Source organism: Ranitomeya variabilis, chromosome 4, assembly GCF_051348905.1.
Source record: "Ranitomeya variabilis isolate aRanVar5 chromosome 4, aRanVar5.hap1, whole genome shotgun sequence".
In the NCBI taxonomy this organism is placed as follows: domain Eukaryota; kingdom Metazoa; phylum Chordata; class Amphibia; order Anura; family Dendrobatidae; genus Ranitomeya; species Ranitomeya variabilis.
In genome coordinates, this window is record NC_135235.1 from 227,172,915 (window position 1) to 227,189,019 (window position 16,105).

Sequence of the window (16,105 nt, forward strand, 5' to 3'; positions counted from 1 at the left end):
GCGTTACAGTCTGTCCTGAACTTACATAGTGCTGAGTAACCCGCCTTATTTAATATTATGTAAGCCAGCCAAAAAATGTGTATCACACGTATTTGTGTGACTGGCATCCTATGCTAGCCTCATCTGTGTGCATTTTTAATATTAAGCAACCACCCACTCCCTGAATTGGTAGGTTTGTTAGTGGTCGTTTCTTCAGTATTTTGCGCCTGTGCCCTTGCCTTTGTCATTTAGGACTGTTGTATCCTGTAGTGCTTTGGTAATACAATCTGGTGTTGGTAATGAAGGATGCCTTTGCCTGTGATTTATTTTCATTTTTTGGTCCTTTTCTGTGAACTGTTTAAGAATCCAAACTTTTTAATACAAACTCAAGTTGAAGAACATATTTGCTCATCGCTAGTGATGACCTATCCATATGGCATTTACACTGGTCGGTGATAGCCAGATGTAAACAGTGTAAAGAGTAGAAGACCACAAATTTGTAGATTGTTTAGTGGCCCCTGGTGAGTCCTATAGATGACCTCCTAGTGACCCCCACCGATCTCATATTGGTGACCTATCCTTAGCATAGAGCATCAATGTAAAAGTAGTGGACAACCCTTCTAAAATAGCTATCACACAAACCACAATCATTATTACCTATATGAGGGAGGTGAAACCTTCCCTCTATTTGCCAGGAACACACCTGCACCAGGGAATTATCTTTCTTTTCATCCTATGTCATTTTGTTGGAAAAGAACCAGGTTAAGTTTCATTTCTCAACAAACCTCCACCCGCTATTATAAAATCTCCGCTGAACGGAACTAACTTCACATTAGCCATGTATCTCTGGAGTTTGGCGTCTTTCTTCTCTGCTTTGGCAGCAACAGGTAATATATATATATTTTTTTAATATCAATTCTGTCTTTTAATCAATATTATCAGTCAATGTATCCCGGACCGAGCTCAATGAAACATTCACATATCCGTTTGTCATGACCCAAGCACTGTCCGTGATACATTGACTGTCCACAGGTCTCCAGACTTGAACTAGGCAGCTTCATATCGGTCTATGAAGCTATAAAACTTAGGTCTGAAGACCCAAGGGCAGTCTGTGTATCACAGTCGGAATTTGTGATTGTGGCATTAAGGAGTTAAATAAATTAATATAAAGGAGGGTGATATTATATTACTGAGGGGATATTGGAGACCATGGTGGAAAAATGGAAAATGTTCACAGATAAATGGAAGGTTGTTCCCTGGTGCCCAGGAAGCAGAAGATACAGCTATATATATGGTTTGTGAAAGTATTCACCCCTTGGCTTTTTAACCTATTTTTTTACATTAAATATTTTTCTAATACGATTTGTGTGTGATGCATCAGCACTAAATAGTCTACGTTTGTGAAGTGAAGTGAGAAAAATATAGGCATACATTAAATTAAAATAAGTAAAATTGGCATGTGCATATCTATTCATCCCTTTTGCTATGAAGCCCCTACAAATTTCTGATGCAAGCAATTACCTTACCTTCAGAAGTCACAGACTTAGGAAAAGGAAGTCCACCTATGAGCAATCTAAGTGTCACATGTCTGTCAGTATATACACTATACCATTTCTGAAAGGCCACAGAGGCTGGAACACCATGAAGCAAGAGGCTCCACTAACCAAACATCACCATGAAGGCCAAGGAGATCTCCAAACACGTCAGGAAAAAAGTTGCATACGGTCACGTGATTGCCCGTTTTCTCGGCAATAACATTGAATTCTGACACCATGCACACCACATGCTGTCAGGATTCAAATGTCTGCGATAACATGACTGTGACTGCTGACTTTTATCTGAAGATTGGACAACCCCTTTAATTTTGTAATTTAGTTAAATGGGTCTATTAGGGTTTTGTCTTTCCCTGGAGCACCATGGTAGGATTACAAGCTGAACGTGATGGATCTCTGTTTTTTTTAGTCTTTGCCTGATGAAGAGACCTGAGTAGTCTCGAAAGCTTGCAATTTGTTACCATCTTTTCAGTTAGCCATTAAAAGGTATCAACCACTGAGGAGGACTCTCAATTCTAAATAGTTTTTTAGCTATGTTATCATTCAGTCTAAAAGGAACCATTATTAATAATCGCTCATGGTAGATAAGAGGTTAAACTACACATTATACATTGGGAGCTTGGTCTGTTCCTCGCCTTCTTGGCACATTTTCATAGATCATTCATTGTATTTTATTTCAGGTCATTGTTTGCAATGTTATACTTGTGTGGGCTTGAACTCAGATTCCTGTTCATTTGCTTTTCTCACCACTTCCTCCTGCCCTGCTGGCAATGTGTGTGCCTCTCGATATAGGATATCTGTAGCAGGTAAGAGGTGTGTCGTAATTATGTGTCGTAATTTCTAGTATAAAATCTGCTATAATATATATATATATATTTATATTTTTGTCATTTTCATAAACATTGAAAGAAATGGGGACCGAGCATGTGTATTTTGGCCACATTTAGGATGTGGCTGCCGAGCCCCATTCTTTAGGTTCCAGAGATCCATTCTTTAGGTTCCAGAGATCTGTTCTTACGATCTTTGAGAGTCCCAGTGGTCAGACCCCAACCAATCAGCCAGTTATGCCCGATCAAAAGGGTAGAGTATAACTTGATTGCTTTTAAGAATATCCCTTTAACACCCATTTAGTAATATTAGTCATAGAGTGGCCCAATATTTAGTGTCAGTGTGGTAATTATTACTTAATGATTATCATAGATATAATTTTCCAGCTATTTTTTTCCCACTGTGTGAATCCATGGCTCTTTATAAGAAAAGCCTGAAAATGTACTAGTCCTCCAGAAAATGGCAGCAGATGCACGGTGTGGAGACACGAGGGTTAGTGAGCATTCTTGTCCTCTGGCCTGGCTATCTTTAAAAAGACCCTACGGGTCATGGATCATCCCACTGAATGCAAATACTCCTTCTCCATGGGAAGAACACTATGCAGACAACACATGGTGAGGATACCACACTCTGGTAAAACTTTATTAAGTCATCAACAGTCAACAACATATACAGGGTGGGCCATTTATATGGATACACCTGGGTGGGCCATTTATAAAGTTGCATTCAAAAATGGCCGACTTCAAAATGGCTGCCATGGTCACCACCCATCTTGAAAAGTTTTCCCCCTCCCATATACTAATGTGCCACAAACAAAAAGTTGATATCAACAATTATTCCTATTTTATTTAGGTGTATCCATATGCATGGTCCACCCAGGTGTATCCATATAAATGGCCCACTCTGTAGTACATTCCCAGCAATGGCGCAAGATGGTGCAAGTGACTGAGTCTCAACCTTCTGCTAGCTTGCCAGGGCTAATGACCTCTGTGACTTTGAAGAATCCAGGGCCAACTACCCCAGCCAGCAGTATCCTGATTTTGGCAGGCACCCACTAAGAAGGGTAGAGGTTCCTAGCTGAAGCCCTGTAGAAGTCATCAGTGACAGGAGCAGACCCATTTTTGTATCCCTCAGCTCTCATTTTAAGTAATTTTGCCCCAAAATAATTGTCCTCCAAATGATGCAGACTAGTACACTGCAGAGGGCTGATGCAATCTGAATTCAGCTCAGCAGGCATTCAACAAATCAGTATACAAAAGGGGCACCTGACAGTCTCACATGAAAAAAATAGATTATTTCCCTTAAGTTATTGAACAAAGGAATAGTACAGCTGGCATAACTGAGAATAGTTAACCCCATGCACAAGTGGACAGATTTTCCTAACTGACGCTGAGTCAGCACACATGGAGAGTCAAATTATGAGACATGTCCATCTGAATCCTTACCTTAAATACACTGTGCTTGCGCTGATTCCAAGAACTGTACAAGTGCTGACAAAAATACACAAAGATGACCAAATAGATTGATCTGCAACTGTGCAAATCCTGGATATAAAAAAAAACTAGTGCATGTTCAGTGCGATGACAGGGGACTGTTTAAGGACACTGCTCATCCATTCTCTTTCCATTTTTTGGAGGGGAGTAGTGTGCACTTAGCTCATGTACATGACAGCGCCCTATACAGTATAGAAACAGGTGCTATGTGAAACATATATTTAACCACGTAACACACGGAGGGGGGCACTTTTCACTTTACACCGGCACCAGGTGGAGGGTCTGTAAGAAGAAGAGCTGACATGCAGGCCCTGACACACATGCTCCTATTCAGTCATTATATGGACACGGACAGATGCAACCTACCATTTTGGATTCCAGGAAAAGATGGATGACCTTAAACTAATAAGCTAATTATGGACAAATAGACGATCTCTTTGTAACTACTTCACCTATTTTATGTTTTCCTGCAAAGATTCTTTTTGGTGGATAATCCAATGAATCATTAATTTTTTTGTTATTCTTTTTTTAAACATGGTGTGACATTTTCTTTGGAGTATCGTATCTGGTAAGAAGTCCTGAATAAATAAATATACAAAATAAGTATATTTAACACTAATGAATTCTAAAAAGCTTAAAAACTTTTTTACTTGTTATTCAGTCTTTTTTTTCTTTTATAGGTGAATTCATTTTTCAGAGGTTTAATAGATTCTGCGCTCAACTGAGTGAATGTAATGCAACGGAAATCTACAGCACATCTACGACTGTATCACAGAGGATGGCTACTACATGTTGTTCTGAAAATCTTTGTACGCCAGAAAAGCCCATTGGTAATTAGTTCAGTGCAGAATTCAACTCAGAGAAAAGGTTCATGAGATCAATGATTATCAAATATTTCAAAACATATCTAGCAATGGTCAGTGAATTTACAGCAGGTATATAAAACAACAAAGCAATGTGGAAAACAATGGCAAATATATATATATATATATATATATATATATATATATATACATATATATATATATATATATATATATATATATATATACAGTATATATACAGTACAGACCAAAAGTTTGGACACACCTTCTCATTTAAAGATTTTTCTGTATTTTCATTACTATGAAAATTGTACATTCACACTGAAGACATCAAAACTATGAATTAACACATGTGGAATTATATACTTAACAAAAAAGTGTGAAACAACTGAAATTATGTCTTATATTCTAGATTCTTCAAAGTAGCCACCTTTTGCTTTGATGACTGCTTTGCACACTCTTGGCATTCTCTTGATGAGCTTCAAGAGGTAGTCACCGGGAATGGTTTTCACTTCACAGGTGTGCCCTGTCAGGTTTAATAAGTGGGATTTCTTGCCTTATAAATGGGGTTGGGACCATCAATTGTGTTGTGCAGAAGTCTGGTGGATATACAGCTGATAGTCCTACTGAATAGACTGTTAGAATTTGTATTATGGCAAGAAAAAAGCAGCTAAGTAAAGAAAAACGAGTGGCCATCATTACTTTAAGAAATGAAGGTCAGTCAGTCAGAAAAATTGGGAAAACTTTGAAAGTGTCCACAAGTGCAGTGGCAAAAACTATCAAGCTCTACAAAGAAACTGGCTCACATAAGGACCGCCCCAGGAAAGGAAGACCAAGAGTCACCTCTGCTTCTGAGGATAAGTTTAACCGAGTCACCGGCCTCAGAAATCGCAGGGTAACAGCAGCTCAGATTAGAGACCAGGTCAATGCCACACAGAGTTCTAGCAGCAGACAAATCTCTACAACAACTTTGTGCAGCAGGCCTTCATGGTAAAATAGCTGCTAGGAAACCACTGCTAAGGACAGGCAACAAGCAGAAGAGACTTGTTTGGGCTAAAGAACACAAGGAATGGACATTAGACCAGTGGAAATCTGTGCTTTGGTCTGATGAGTCCAAATTTTAGATCTTTGGTTCCAACAACCGTGTCTTTGTGTGAAGCAGAAAAGGTGAACGGATGGACTCTACATGCCTGGTTCCCACCGTGAAACATGGAGGAGGAGGTGTGATGGTGTGGGGGTGCTTTGCTGGTGACACTGTTGGGGATTTCTTCAAAATTGAAGACATACTGAACCAACATGGCTATCACAGCATCTTGCAGCGGCATGCTATTCCATCCCGTTTGCGTTTAGTTGGACCATCATATATTTTATAACAGGACAATGACTCCAAACACACCTCCAGGCTGTGTAAGGGCTATTTGACCAAGAAGGAGAGTGATGGGGTGCTGCGCGAGATGACCTGGCCCCCACAGTCACCAGACCTGAACCCAATCGAGATGGTTTGGGGTGAGCTGGACCGCAGAGTGAAGGCAAAAGGGCCAACAAGTGCTAAGCATCTCTGGGACCTCCTTCAAGATTGTTGGAAGACCATTTCCGATGACTACCTCTTGAAGCTCATCAAGAGAATGCCAAGAGTGTGCAAAGCAGTCATCAAAGCAAAAGGTGGCTACTTTGAAGAACCTAGAATATAAGACATATTTTCAGTTGTTTCACACTTTTTTGTTAAGTACATAATTCCACATGTGTTAATTAATAGTTTTGATGCCTTCAGTGTGAATGTACAATTTTCATAGTCATGAAAATACAGAAAAGTCTTTAAATGTGTGTCCAAACTTTTGGTCTGTGTACTGTGTATATATATATATATATATATATATATATATATATATATATATATATATATATATATATATATATATATACTGTATATAATTAGATAATTAGATTTAAGATTCTTAGAAAAGGTGCCTCATTTTTTATTTCAGATACATGGAAGCCATAATAAATTAACTTGCAATAGTGAACATAAACTATGAGTGGAATATTAGCTCCATGTGTAAATAAGTGTCTGCTATGCAGGGTAATTTCCTTCCTTATCTCAGATTAAGTTGGATCGCCCCCACGTTAGGGCAATGGGGTACTCAGCACCAGGTCCTTCAGTTCAGGGGATGTCACGGTGGCTGTCCCGGTCTTTGGCCCTAGGGGAACATCCGTTTGCTAGATGGGGAAAGGTCTTTAAAGGGGAAATGTTCGTGACGCCACCTGTGGTATTCGGTCAGGGTGACCGACACTGCTGTGAGTGGTCCGCTGGGGTGATGTGATGGCAGCTAGATGTTATACGTTCCCACAGGTGAAGTGTATCCCCAGGGCTTCCCAGAAGTGTAGATAGTGATGGTGGAAGATGTAAGGCGCAGAGAATAACGAGGACACAAGGTTGCAGTCTCTTTACCTTTACTGGAGGCTTCGGCATCCACAGTCCAGGGTACAGACCACAGGGTAGGCAGAGTCCGGCCGGTCTGAAGGCAAATCCAGAGTCCCCTTATCCAGGTGGAAATCAGTAGCCTTCCTCTAGCGCCTGTGTGTTGTAGTCCCTCCCTGCTGAGCTTCTCGGTAAGGTTCTCACAACTGTTGTAGATGTTCTAGATGTTATTTCTTCCTCTCTGTCCCCCAGATGGTATGGATAGGACAAAGCCGTATGACTGATGGCCTGAGGCTTGTTTATAGGGACCCTAGAGATGCCCCGACCCCCACAAGTTGCCACTGTGTCTTCCTAGGTATTAAGGTCGGGCAGCCAACTTGGAATTGACTGTCCTGCCGGTCTCTGGAGCAAGGCTTGGAGACAGTTGCTCCCTCGGTGTTCCGGCCACCGGCTTCGCGCCTCAGAAGGAGGCAGCCTTTACAGGGCAGAACTCCCTTTGGTGTTTTCTCCTTGTGCTATGACTTCGTTTCTCACCCTCTACAACACAATTCTCTCCGTGTCCTTTCTTAGGATGCTGCCGCACGTGGGGCACACACAGCTCCGTGTCTTTCTGTCTAGCTAGGCCTCTGACAGGATCCCACCCCTGTCAGGGACCCTCTGTCTGCAGCTCCGATGTTCCTCCTTCCCCCTGTCTGCCTGACAGGTGTTGCCTGGGCAAAGCCAAGTCAGCTTCTCTCTAACTTTCTATCCAGCCCACCAGTTTTACCCTTCTGTGAGGAGTGCCCTAGTAGATAGGAGCAAGGCTCCCCCTGGTGGTCTGGAGTGTGAAGTGTGGTGCATGGTTTGTGATACCTGGTAGGAAGATCTCCTTTATTGCCATCAGACGTAATATCACTCCCCCTGGTGGAAGAACGACATTACTGCAACGACCAGGACTCTGGGGCGCTGCATATTTATACAGCAAAATTCATTCTTTTTCTCTTTCTGATTTTCAACTCTGTTTTAATTTCATGAAAGTATAATTTTCTACTCTTTTTGTGTTGTTGTAGTGCCGGAAGGAAGTTCGATACCCAATGGATTAAAATGTCCCAAGTGCTCTTCTTGGAGACCATCATGTGAAACTCTGAGGACCTTAAATTGTGCAGTGCATCAAACTATGTGTCTTATTGAAACTACAAAAGAAACAACAGGTGAAATATTAAGTGGAAAAATAAAAAGTGCCAAAAAATTCAGGTAGCAAATAGAAATGGGGGAAGGTATGGATGTTTGTGTCCGAATGGTACCCTAACCCATTACTGACAGAAGGTTCCCTTCTCTCTTTGAGAAATTGGCCCCCAGTAAGTTATGGATGATAATGGCGGTAATGGTGAGACTGTTTACTAGTTTCTTACTTGGGTGCAGAGCAGACAGTAAAGCAAAAAGACATTGACAGGCAACAGCGTAGGCTGTGGCTCAGTTCCTGAGTTTTCACCAGACGCGTTACCTGAGATGTGCGGTCAAGTAGGAGGATGGAGATGTAGACTAAATCTGTTCATTGCTCGGGAAGGGCAGTGATAAGCAGTCTGATGTTTGAATTGGGTGACTCTCTAATAAGTACAGTAAGCTGCGGCAGACCTGTCATTGTAGTACTGTAAGTAGTGACGACAATGTATCAATCTCTCCTGGGTTGTCCAATCATAGGAAGAGCTACTAGCCAATGTGAGTTGCCCACTGTCTGCACCAAACAGTGGCAGTGACTCGACCCTCCGAATCCCTGGTGAGCCAGTCAGATACTAAAATGAAATCGCATCCATGTTGTCACTGCTGTAATATGCTGTAGATTTTGGACTTGTACTTGGCCATGGAATCAGCTGGTGCCGTGGCCCTTGAGCTAATGTCCTGTAGAGTCTGGCTGAAGAGGGAGGTAGGCCCCTTTTATACCCATAGCTCTCATTCAGGACATTCATTCTCCTGCTGGATTGTGAGAAGGTGGGGGGAGGTAATCCTTCATTGTTAGATTGTTCAATTAACCTGCACATTTGTCCTTCAAGTTGTGCAGACTAGTAAACCACAGGGGGCTCATACAATACGTAATCAGCAGGCATTCCGTAAATTAACATAAAACAAGAGTCAACAGACAGACTGGCATAATTAAGAATAGTTCACCCTAGCACCAGTAACCAGAATGACTCTGACTCATCACACAAAGCTTCTAATTTTCATGTGTGTATCTCAGTTTATGAAATAAAAATTACTATGAAAGAAGATAACACATGGCATAATTTTCAGTATACAGTTCTCATTGGCATAAGGGGAGTTATACAAGCCCAAAAGCAAATTTTGAACAATGTCACCCAAAGCCCCACTTAATGCTTCAATGCTTTTCACAAGAACCGGACATATCTTGTAGACATCAGCTCGCTTGGTCAGCCATCATCCGCTTGTGCTGCTCTGATCACATGCACACAGTCAAGAGTGCTAGAGTCCAAAGTGCTGGACAAGCCACAGAGCTCCCTACTCCACTTTGAAATCAAAAGTCTGGTTTTCAGTGATATACATGCAAGACTTTAAAATGTGCCTCTGCTTGTCATAATTAGCCACGCGGCACTGTTGACATCCCTCTCCTTTAAATCCTAATTGCTGTTGCAGCCCCTGGGATCACAATTGTTTCAATGAAAATCAGTCATATTTTTCATTTTCTAGGCTCGCTGACTGTGACTTCAATAAAGCGTGGCTGCGCTTCTGAAGGCTTCTGTTATAAAAGAAATGAGTCCTCAACCGCTGGTACAGTGCTGACGGAAACCACATATTCCTGCACACGAGCAACAAGCAGCAGTGTATCATCTACTACAAAATGTGCTGCCGAAACAATATTTTCGTCTGTGCTGCCGTTCATTGTGGCTCTAGTGCCTTTTAATACCAGGATATTTTGAAACATGAGAGTAAAAGTTAGCGGGGTTGTCTGGTTTAGAAAACACATTTTATATTAAAGGTTTATTCCCATATTCAGAGAAGGATATCCTCAGCTTGTAAATTCAAACACTTTTGCAATGTACCGCATATTAAAGTTTGCAGCCATTCCTCAAATTTTAACTGCAATGTTTGTTTCCTCTCTTGGAGACCGACCACTGGTCCTGTCTACCTCTGAGCACTTGATTAGGATGTAACAGCGCGCTTTAGCCATCATGGACAGCTTCAAATCAGCACTTACAAGCTTAATATAAAAGAGCTCGTAAACACTGCACATGTTCTGCTGTCTAGCGGCAGTGGTCAGAAATAAATAAAAACACACAAAAAAAGACCCTCCAACTATTTACAACAATTTTAATTGATCAGTATTAAAAAGGGCGACTTTTAAACAAACAGGGGTAGGTCACAAAACATGAGTGGAAGGGAAGCTGGCCCTAATTTTGGCTTGATGGTTAAACTGCCTTTCGCGGAGGTTGACACCCTAAAAAACGATATGCTGCCTCCACTCAATGTCAGCTCACCCTCAATGACCCAGGTAGATGTGACCAAAAGGTAACCTCAACCCAAAAAGATAACACGCAAAAAAAGTAATCCTGTCGAATACACAGGGTCTATCACTCACATAACAATGATTAACAGTTCACATTCAGGGTAGATCTCATGTGTGGGTAAAAGGGATACTGACCCTATTTTCGGCCTAATTTTTACCTTGCCTTGCTGTGGAGGTTGGCGCCATAGAGACCAATATGGCTCCTCCGTTCCACTTCGGCTCACCCTATGTGACCCTGTTATAACCTTCAAAAAGATAACACTACCATTAAAAGAATAATAAAAAACAGAAGGTAGGTATGGGTGACTATAAGAGGTGACCCCAATGATGACATCAAATAACAAAATGAAATAAAAATAGATATGTAGACACAGGAACATAGTCGTACTCGTAACCCATAATTAATAGCCCATAGAAGACATATAAATGATGCATAAGGGTACTTCTCGTTGATGTCCAATTGTCAGGGACAATGTCCTACTTTCCATGCTAATGCGTTTCGCCCCACTAATGGCAAAGATTCATCGGGTGATCGGCGTACAAGAACAAAATTCTCTATGATGACATGCTCCCTGTTAGAAGCAATGGCATGATGACCATGATGACCATGTAGCCAAACCCATACCGGGCATTAGGAGCACATATTGTAAATTCTAGCTCCTCAACATAACGGTGGGTGAACACCATAATGACATTGAAAAAGACAGGGGGGCTCAGATAGAACTTGTGGAGTCACTACTAGGTTATCCCCGAAAACAGCTCATAAATAAGTAGAACAAGATAAAACATGGCACAGCCTATATGCTTTTTGCTAAATGCCTCCTACCAGAGGGATTATGTAAGAGTGGACATAGGAGGGTCATAAGGAATTGACAAAGCTCCGCTGCTCGTTTAATCCTCCAGGAGCTACTGACTCAAGACAAAATATCTATCTTGCCTCACATTGTAAAATATTTTAGTCCCAGTCACCTAGTCTCTCCGGAGGTGGGATTACCTCAATAACCCTGAAGAGGTGCAAGCGGAGTATCCCTGTCATTACAGATATCACCCAAATGTTCGTTAAGCCGTACTCGTAACTGCCTTTTAGTTTTACCTATGTATTCCATAGGACATGAACAGGTGCACAAATTGACCACCCTCGATGTTCTACAATTTGCAAAGTGTCTCATCAAGTAATCCCTACTTGTCACAGCACCACTGAACGATTTAGATTGGGTAACATAATGACAGAAGCTACACCAGGCTCATCGAAACATAACCAAATGTTTACAATCGAGCCAGGTACCAGTGGGCCTGCGGAATGAAAAAATGACTGTGGACTAAGGGATCTACCCTTCCTGAATATAACGGATGGCACAAATACATTACAACTGCCAATGCCTGGATCCACCCTAAACACCCCCCAAAACCATTTCTAGATACCCATAATTGTATCAGTTTCATTATCATATGTCCCTTTGAGACGTGTAATGTCATCATTATCCGGATTAGGTTGTGGTGTTAGAAGGGACCTTCTTTCGTTAGAAAGTGCATGGTGGTATACTTCATTCCTTGGATACCCTCTCCTCCTAAACCTCCCTTTCAAATCAGAGCAACATTATTTGAAGTCTCCAAGATCAGAACACTTTTGTCGTAGTCTAAGTAATTGTCCCTTGAGAATGCCTCTTATCAGACTCTTAGGGTGATGACTCTCCCATCTCAATAAATTAGTTGTTGATGTTTTATGATAAATGGAGGTTTTGAAGGACCCATTGCTTGCTTTCGAGATGGTAAGATCCATGAAAGTAATATTATCCTCTACAACTTCGAATGTAAATGCCAGGCCTATACTGTTACAATTTAAAAGATTCAAAGGACTGTTTGTCAACTGTCCAAAGTACCAGAATGTCATCTATATAGCGTCCCAAATATATAATTTTAAGGCACTATACAACATCATCTTCCTTAAAAACGACAGTATCTTCCCTCCAACCCAGGAACAAATTTGCATATGTGGGAGCACTAGGGCACCCCATCGCGGTGCCCCTGAGTTGGTGGCAGTATTTGTTATCAAACAGGAAGAAATTATGGCAGATAATACAATCAAGAAAATCCATGATGAAATTATTATGTGGTCTTTGATGTAGAACTCTAGTACTTAAATAGTAACTAACAGCCATAGGGCCCATCTTATCAGGTATGCTGCTATGCAGCGACTCCACATCTATTGATGGCAAGATAGTATTCTCATCGATTGTGATACCTTCAAGTGTGATAATAAGGTCTGTCATATATCTCAGGTAAGATTGTAGGACAGTTAAGGTACCGTCACACTGAGCGACTTTCCAACGAGAACGACAGCGATCCGTGACATTGCAGCGTCCTGGATAGCGATCTCGTTGTGTTTGACACGCAGCAGCGATCTGGATCCCGCTGTGATATCGTCGCTGATCACACGCTGTCATCGCTGGATCGGCGTGTGTGATGCCGATCCAGCGATGTGTTCACTTGTAACCAGGGTAAAGATCGGGTTACTAGGTGCAGGTCCGCGCTTAGTAACCCGATATTTACCCTGGTTACCATTGTAAAAGTTAAAAAAAAAAAACCAGTACATACTCACATTCTGATGTCTGTCACGTCCCTCGGCGTCCACAGGGTTAAACTGCTTTCGGCAGGAGCGCTGCTAATGACGCGCTGCCGAGAGCTTCCCTGCACTGACTGTGTCAGCGCCGGCCGTAAAGCAGAGCACAGCGGTGATGTCACCGCTGTTAGTGCCAGCGCTGACACATTCAGTGCAGGGAAGCTCTCGGCAGCAGCGCGTGCATTATAGCAGCGCTCCTGCCGAAAGCAGTTTTAACCCTGTGGACGCCGGCGGGGGACGTGACAGACATCAGAATGTGAGTATGTAGTTTTTTTTTTTTACTTTTACAATGGTAACCAGGGTAAATATTGGGTTACTAAGCGTGGCCCTGCACTTAGTAACCCGATGTTTACCCTGGTTACCCGGGTGCTGCAGGGGGACTTCGGCATCATTGAAGACAGTTTCAACGATGCCGAAGTCGTTCCCCTGATCGTTGGTCGCTGGAGAGAGCGGTCTGTGTGACAGCTCCCCAGCGACCACACAACGACTTACCAACGATCACGGCCAGGTCGTATCGCTGGTCGTGATCGTTGGTAAGTCGTTTAGTGTAACGGTACCCTTACAAACGGGCGTAGTATCTGATCAATATATACTGTATATTCGCATTTTGGCAAAAAAAACAATCCTGGATAACTATCTTCGACTGTTTCACCTAAATAACAACATCTACCACATCCTCCACTTGGACTTAGGCCTCCCAGTTCAAGATTATTATTTTATTTTAAGTCAGTGCCCTATCTCCATTTGTAGAGGGGTGCAAGAATCTTCATCCACCCCCTCACAACAGCATCCCTTTTGGTAATTTCCCTATCCACACTTCTTTGCAGGGCAAATGTTTTGCTCTTACCCCCATTTTGCTTCCTGTTGCAGCACCTTACCCCTTACTACAGCACAAAATTTCAGGCCCCCATTGTCTCTAGGGGCGAAATTTGAATCAGTGTCTTTGGGGGTATTATTCCTCATGGTCTGTGGATTACATTTTAAGAGACCCCACAAAAAAGGTGCATAATCGTATAACTGATGCTCTGTAGATGAAATTTCAAAACCATATTCTGGGAGTGGTTTATGCACCATGCTTTGTGGGTGAAATTTCAAAATAATATTCTGGGAGTGGTTTTTGCACCATGCTCTGTGGGTGAAATTTCAAAAGCACATTCTGGGAGTGGTTTGTGCACCATGCTCTGTGGGTGAAATTTCAAAAGCACATTCTGGGAGTGGTTTGTGCACCATGCTCTGTGGGTGAAATTTCAAAAGCATTTTCTGGGAGTGGTTTGTGCACCATGCTCTGTGGGTGAAATTTCAAAAGAATATTCTGGGAGTGGTTTTTGCACCATGCTCTGTGGGTGAAATTTCAAAAGAATATTCTGGGAGTATTTTGTGCACCGTGCTCTGTGGGTGAAATTTCAAAAGCATATTCTGGGAGTGGTTTGTACACCATGCTCTGTGGGTGAAATTTCAAAAGCACATTCTGGGAGTGGTTTGTGCACCATGCTCTGTGGGTGAAATTTCAAAAGCATTTTCTGGGAGTGGTTTGTGCACCATGCTCTGTGGGTGAAATTTCAAAAGCACATTCTGAGAGTGGTTTGTGCACCATGCTCTGTGGGTGAAATTTCAAAAGCATATTCTGGGAGTGGTTTGTGCACCATGCTCTGTGGGTGAAATTTCAAAAGCACATTCTGGGAGTGGTTTGTGCACCATGCTCTGTGGGTGAAATTTCAAAAGCATTTTCTGGGAGTGGTTTGTGCACCATGCTCTGTGGGTGACATTTCAAAAGCATATTCTGGGAGTGGTTTGCGCACCTTGCTCTGGGGGTGAAATTTCAAAAGCATATTCTGGGAGTGGTTTGTGCACCATGCTCTGTGGGTGAAATTTCAAAAGCACATTCTGGGAGTGGTTTGTGCACCATGCTCTGTGGGTGAAATTTCAAAAGCATTTTCTGGGAGTGGTTTGTGCACCATGCTCTGTGGGTGAAATTTCAAAAGAATATTCTGGAAGTGGTTTTTGCACCATGCTCTGTGGGTGAAATTTCAAAAGCACATTCTGGGAGTGGTTTGTGCACCATGCTCTGTGGGTGAAATTTCAAAAGCATTTTCTGGGAGTGGTTTGTGCACCATGCTCTGTGGGTGAAATTTCAAAAGAATATTCTGGGAGTGGTTTTTGCACCATGCTCTGTGGGTGAAATTTCAAAAGAATATTCTGGGAGTATTTTGTGCACCGTGCTCTGTGGGTGAAATTTCAAAAGCATATTCTGGGAGTGGTTTGTACACCATGCTCTGTGGGTGAAATTTCAAAAGCACATTCTGGGAGTGGTTTGTGCACCATGCTCTGTGGGTGAAATTTCAAAAGCATTTTCTGGGAGTGGTTTGTGCACCATGCTCTGTGGGTGAAATTTCAAAAGCACATTCTGAGAGTGGTTTGTGCACCATGCTCTGTGGGTGAAATTTCAAAAGCATATTCTGGGAGTGGTTTGTGCACCATGCTCTGTGGGTGAAATTTCAAAAGCACATTCTGGGAGTGGTTTGTGCACCATGCTCTGTGGGTGAAATTTCAAAAGCATTTTCTGGGAGTGGTTTGTGCACCATGCTCTGTGGGTGACATTTCAAAAGCATATTCTGGGAGTGGTTTGCGCACCTTGCTCTGGGGGTGAAATTTCAAAAGCATATTCTGGGAGTGGTTAGTGCACCGTGCTCTGTGGGTGAAATTTTTAATAAAATTCTTTTGGGGTGGATTGCGCATCATACTCTGTAAATTAAATTTTTAATCAGCTTTCTCAGGGGAAGGTAAAAACATGCTCTGAGGATGAATTTTTAAAAAAATATATTGTGGAATTATTGTTCCCCATGTTCTGTGTCTGACATTTTTAATAATCTTGTGTGGGCGTATTGTTCAC

At 42.1% G+C, this 16,105-nt stretch overlaps 1 protein-coding gene across 1 annotated transcript; it reads left to right on the forward strand.

Annotated features, from left to right (window-relative positions):
- Positions 1-802: 802 nt before the first annotated feature.
- Positions 803-10,159, forward strand: LOC143768712 (phospholipase A2 inhibitor NAI-like). Its single transcript, XM_077257365.1, has 5 exons — positions 803-866; positions 2,213-2,338; positions 4,534-4,683; positions 8,146-8,286; positions 9,779-10,159. The coding sequence occupies exons 1-5, from the start codon at positions 818-820 to the stop codon at positions 10,006-10,008; spliced, it is 696 nt and encodes a 231-aa protein (XP_077113480.1). The 5' UTR covers positions 803-817; the 3' UTR covers positions 10,009-10,159.
- The last annotated feature ends 5,946 nt before the right edge of the window (positions 10,160-16,105 follow it).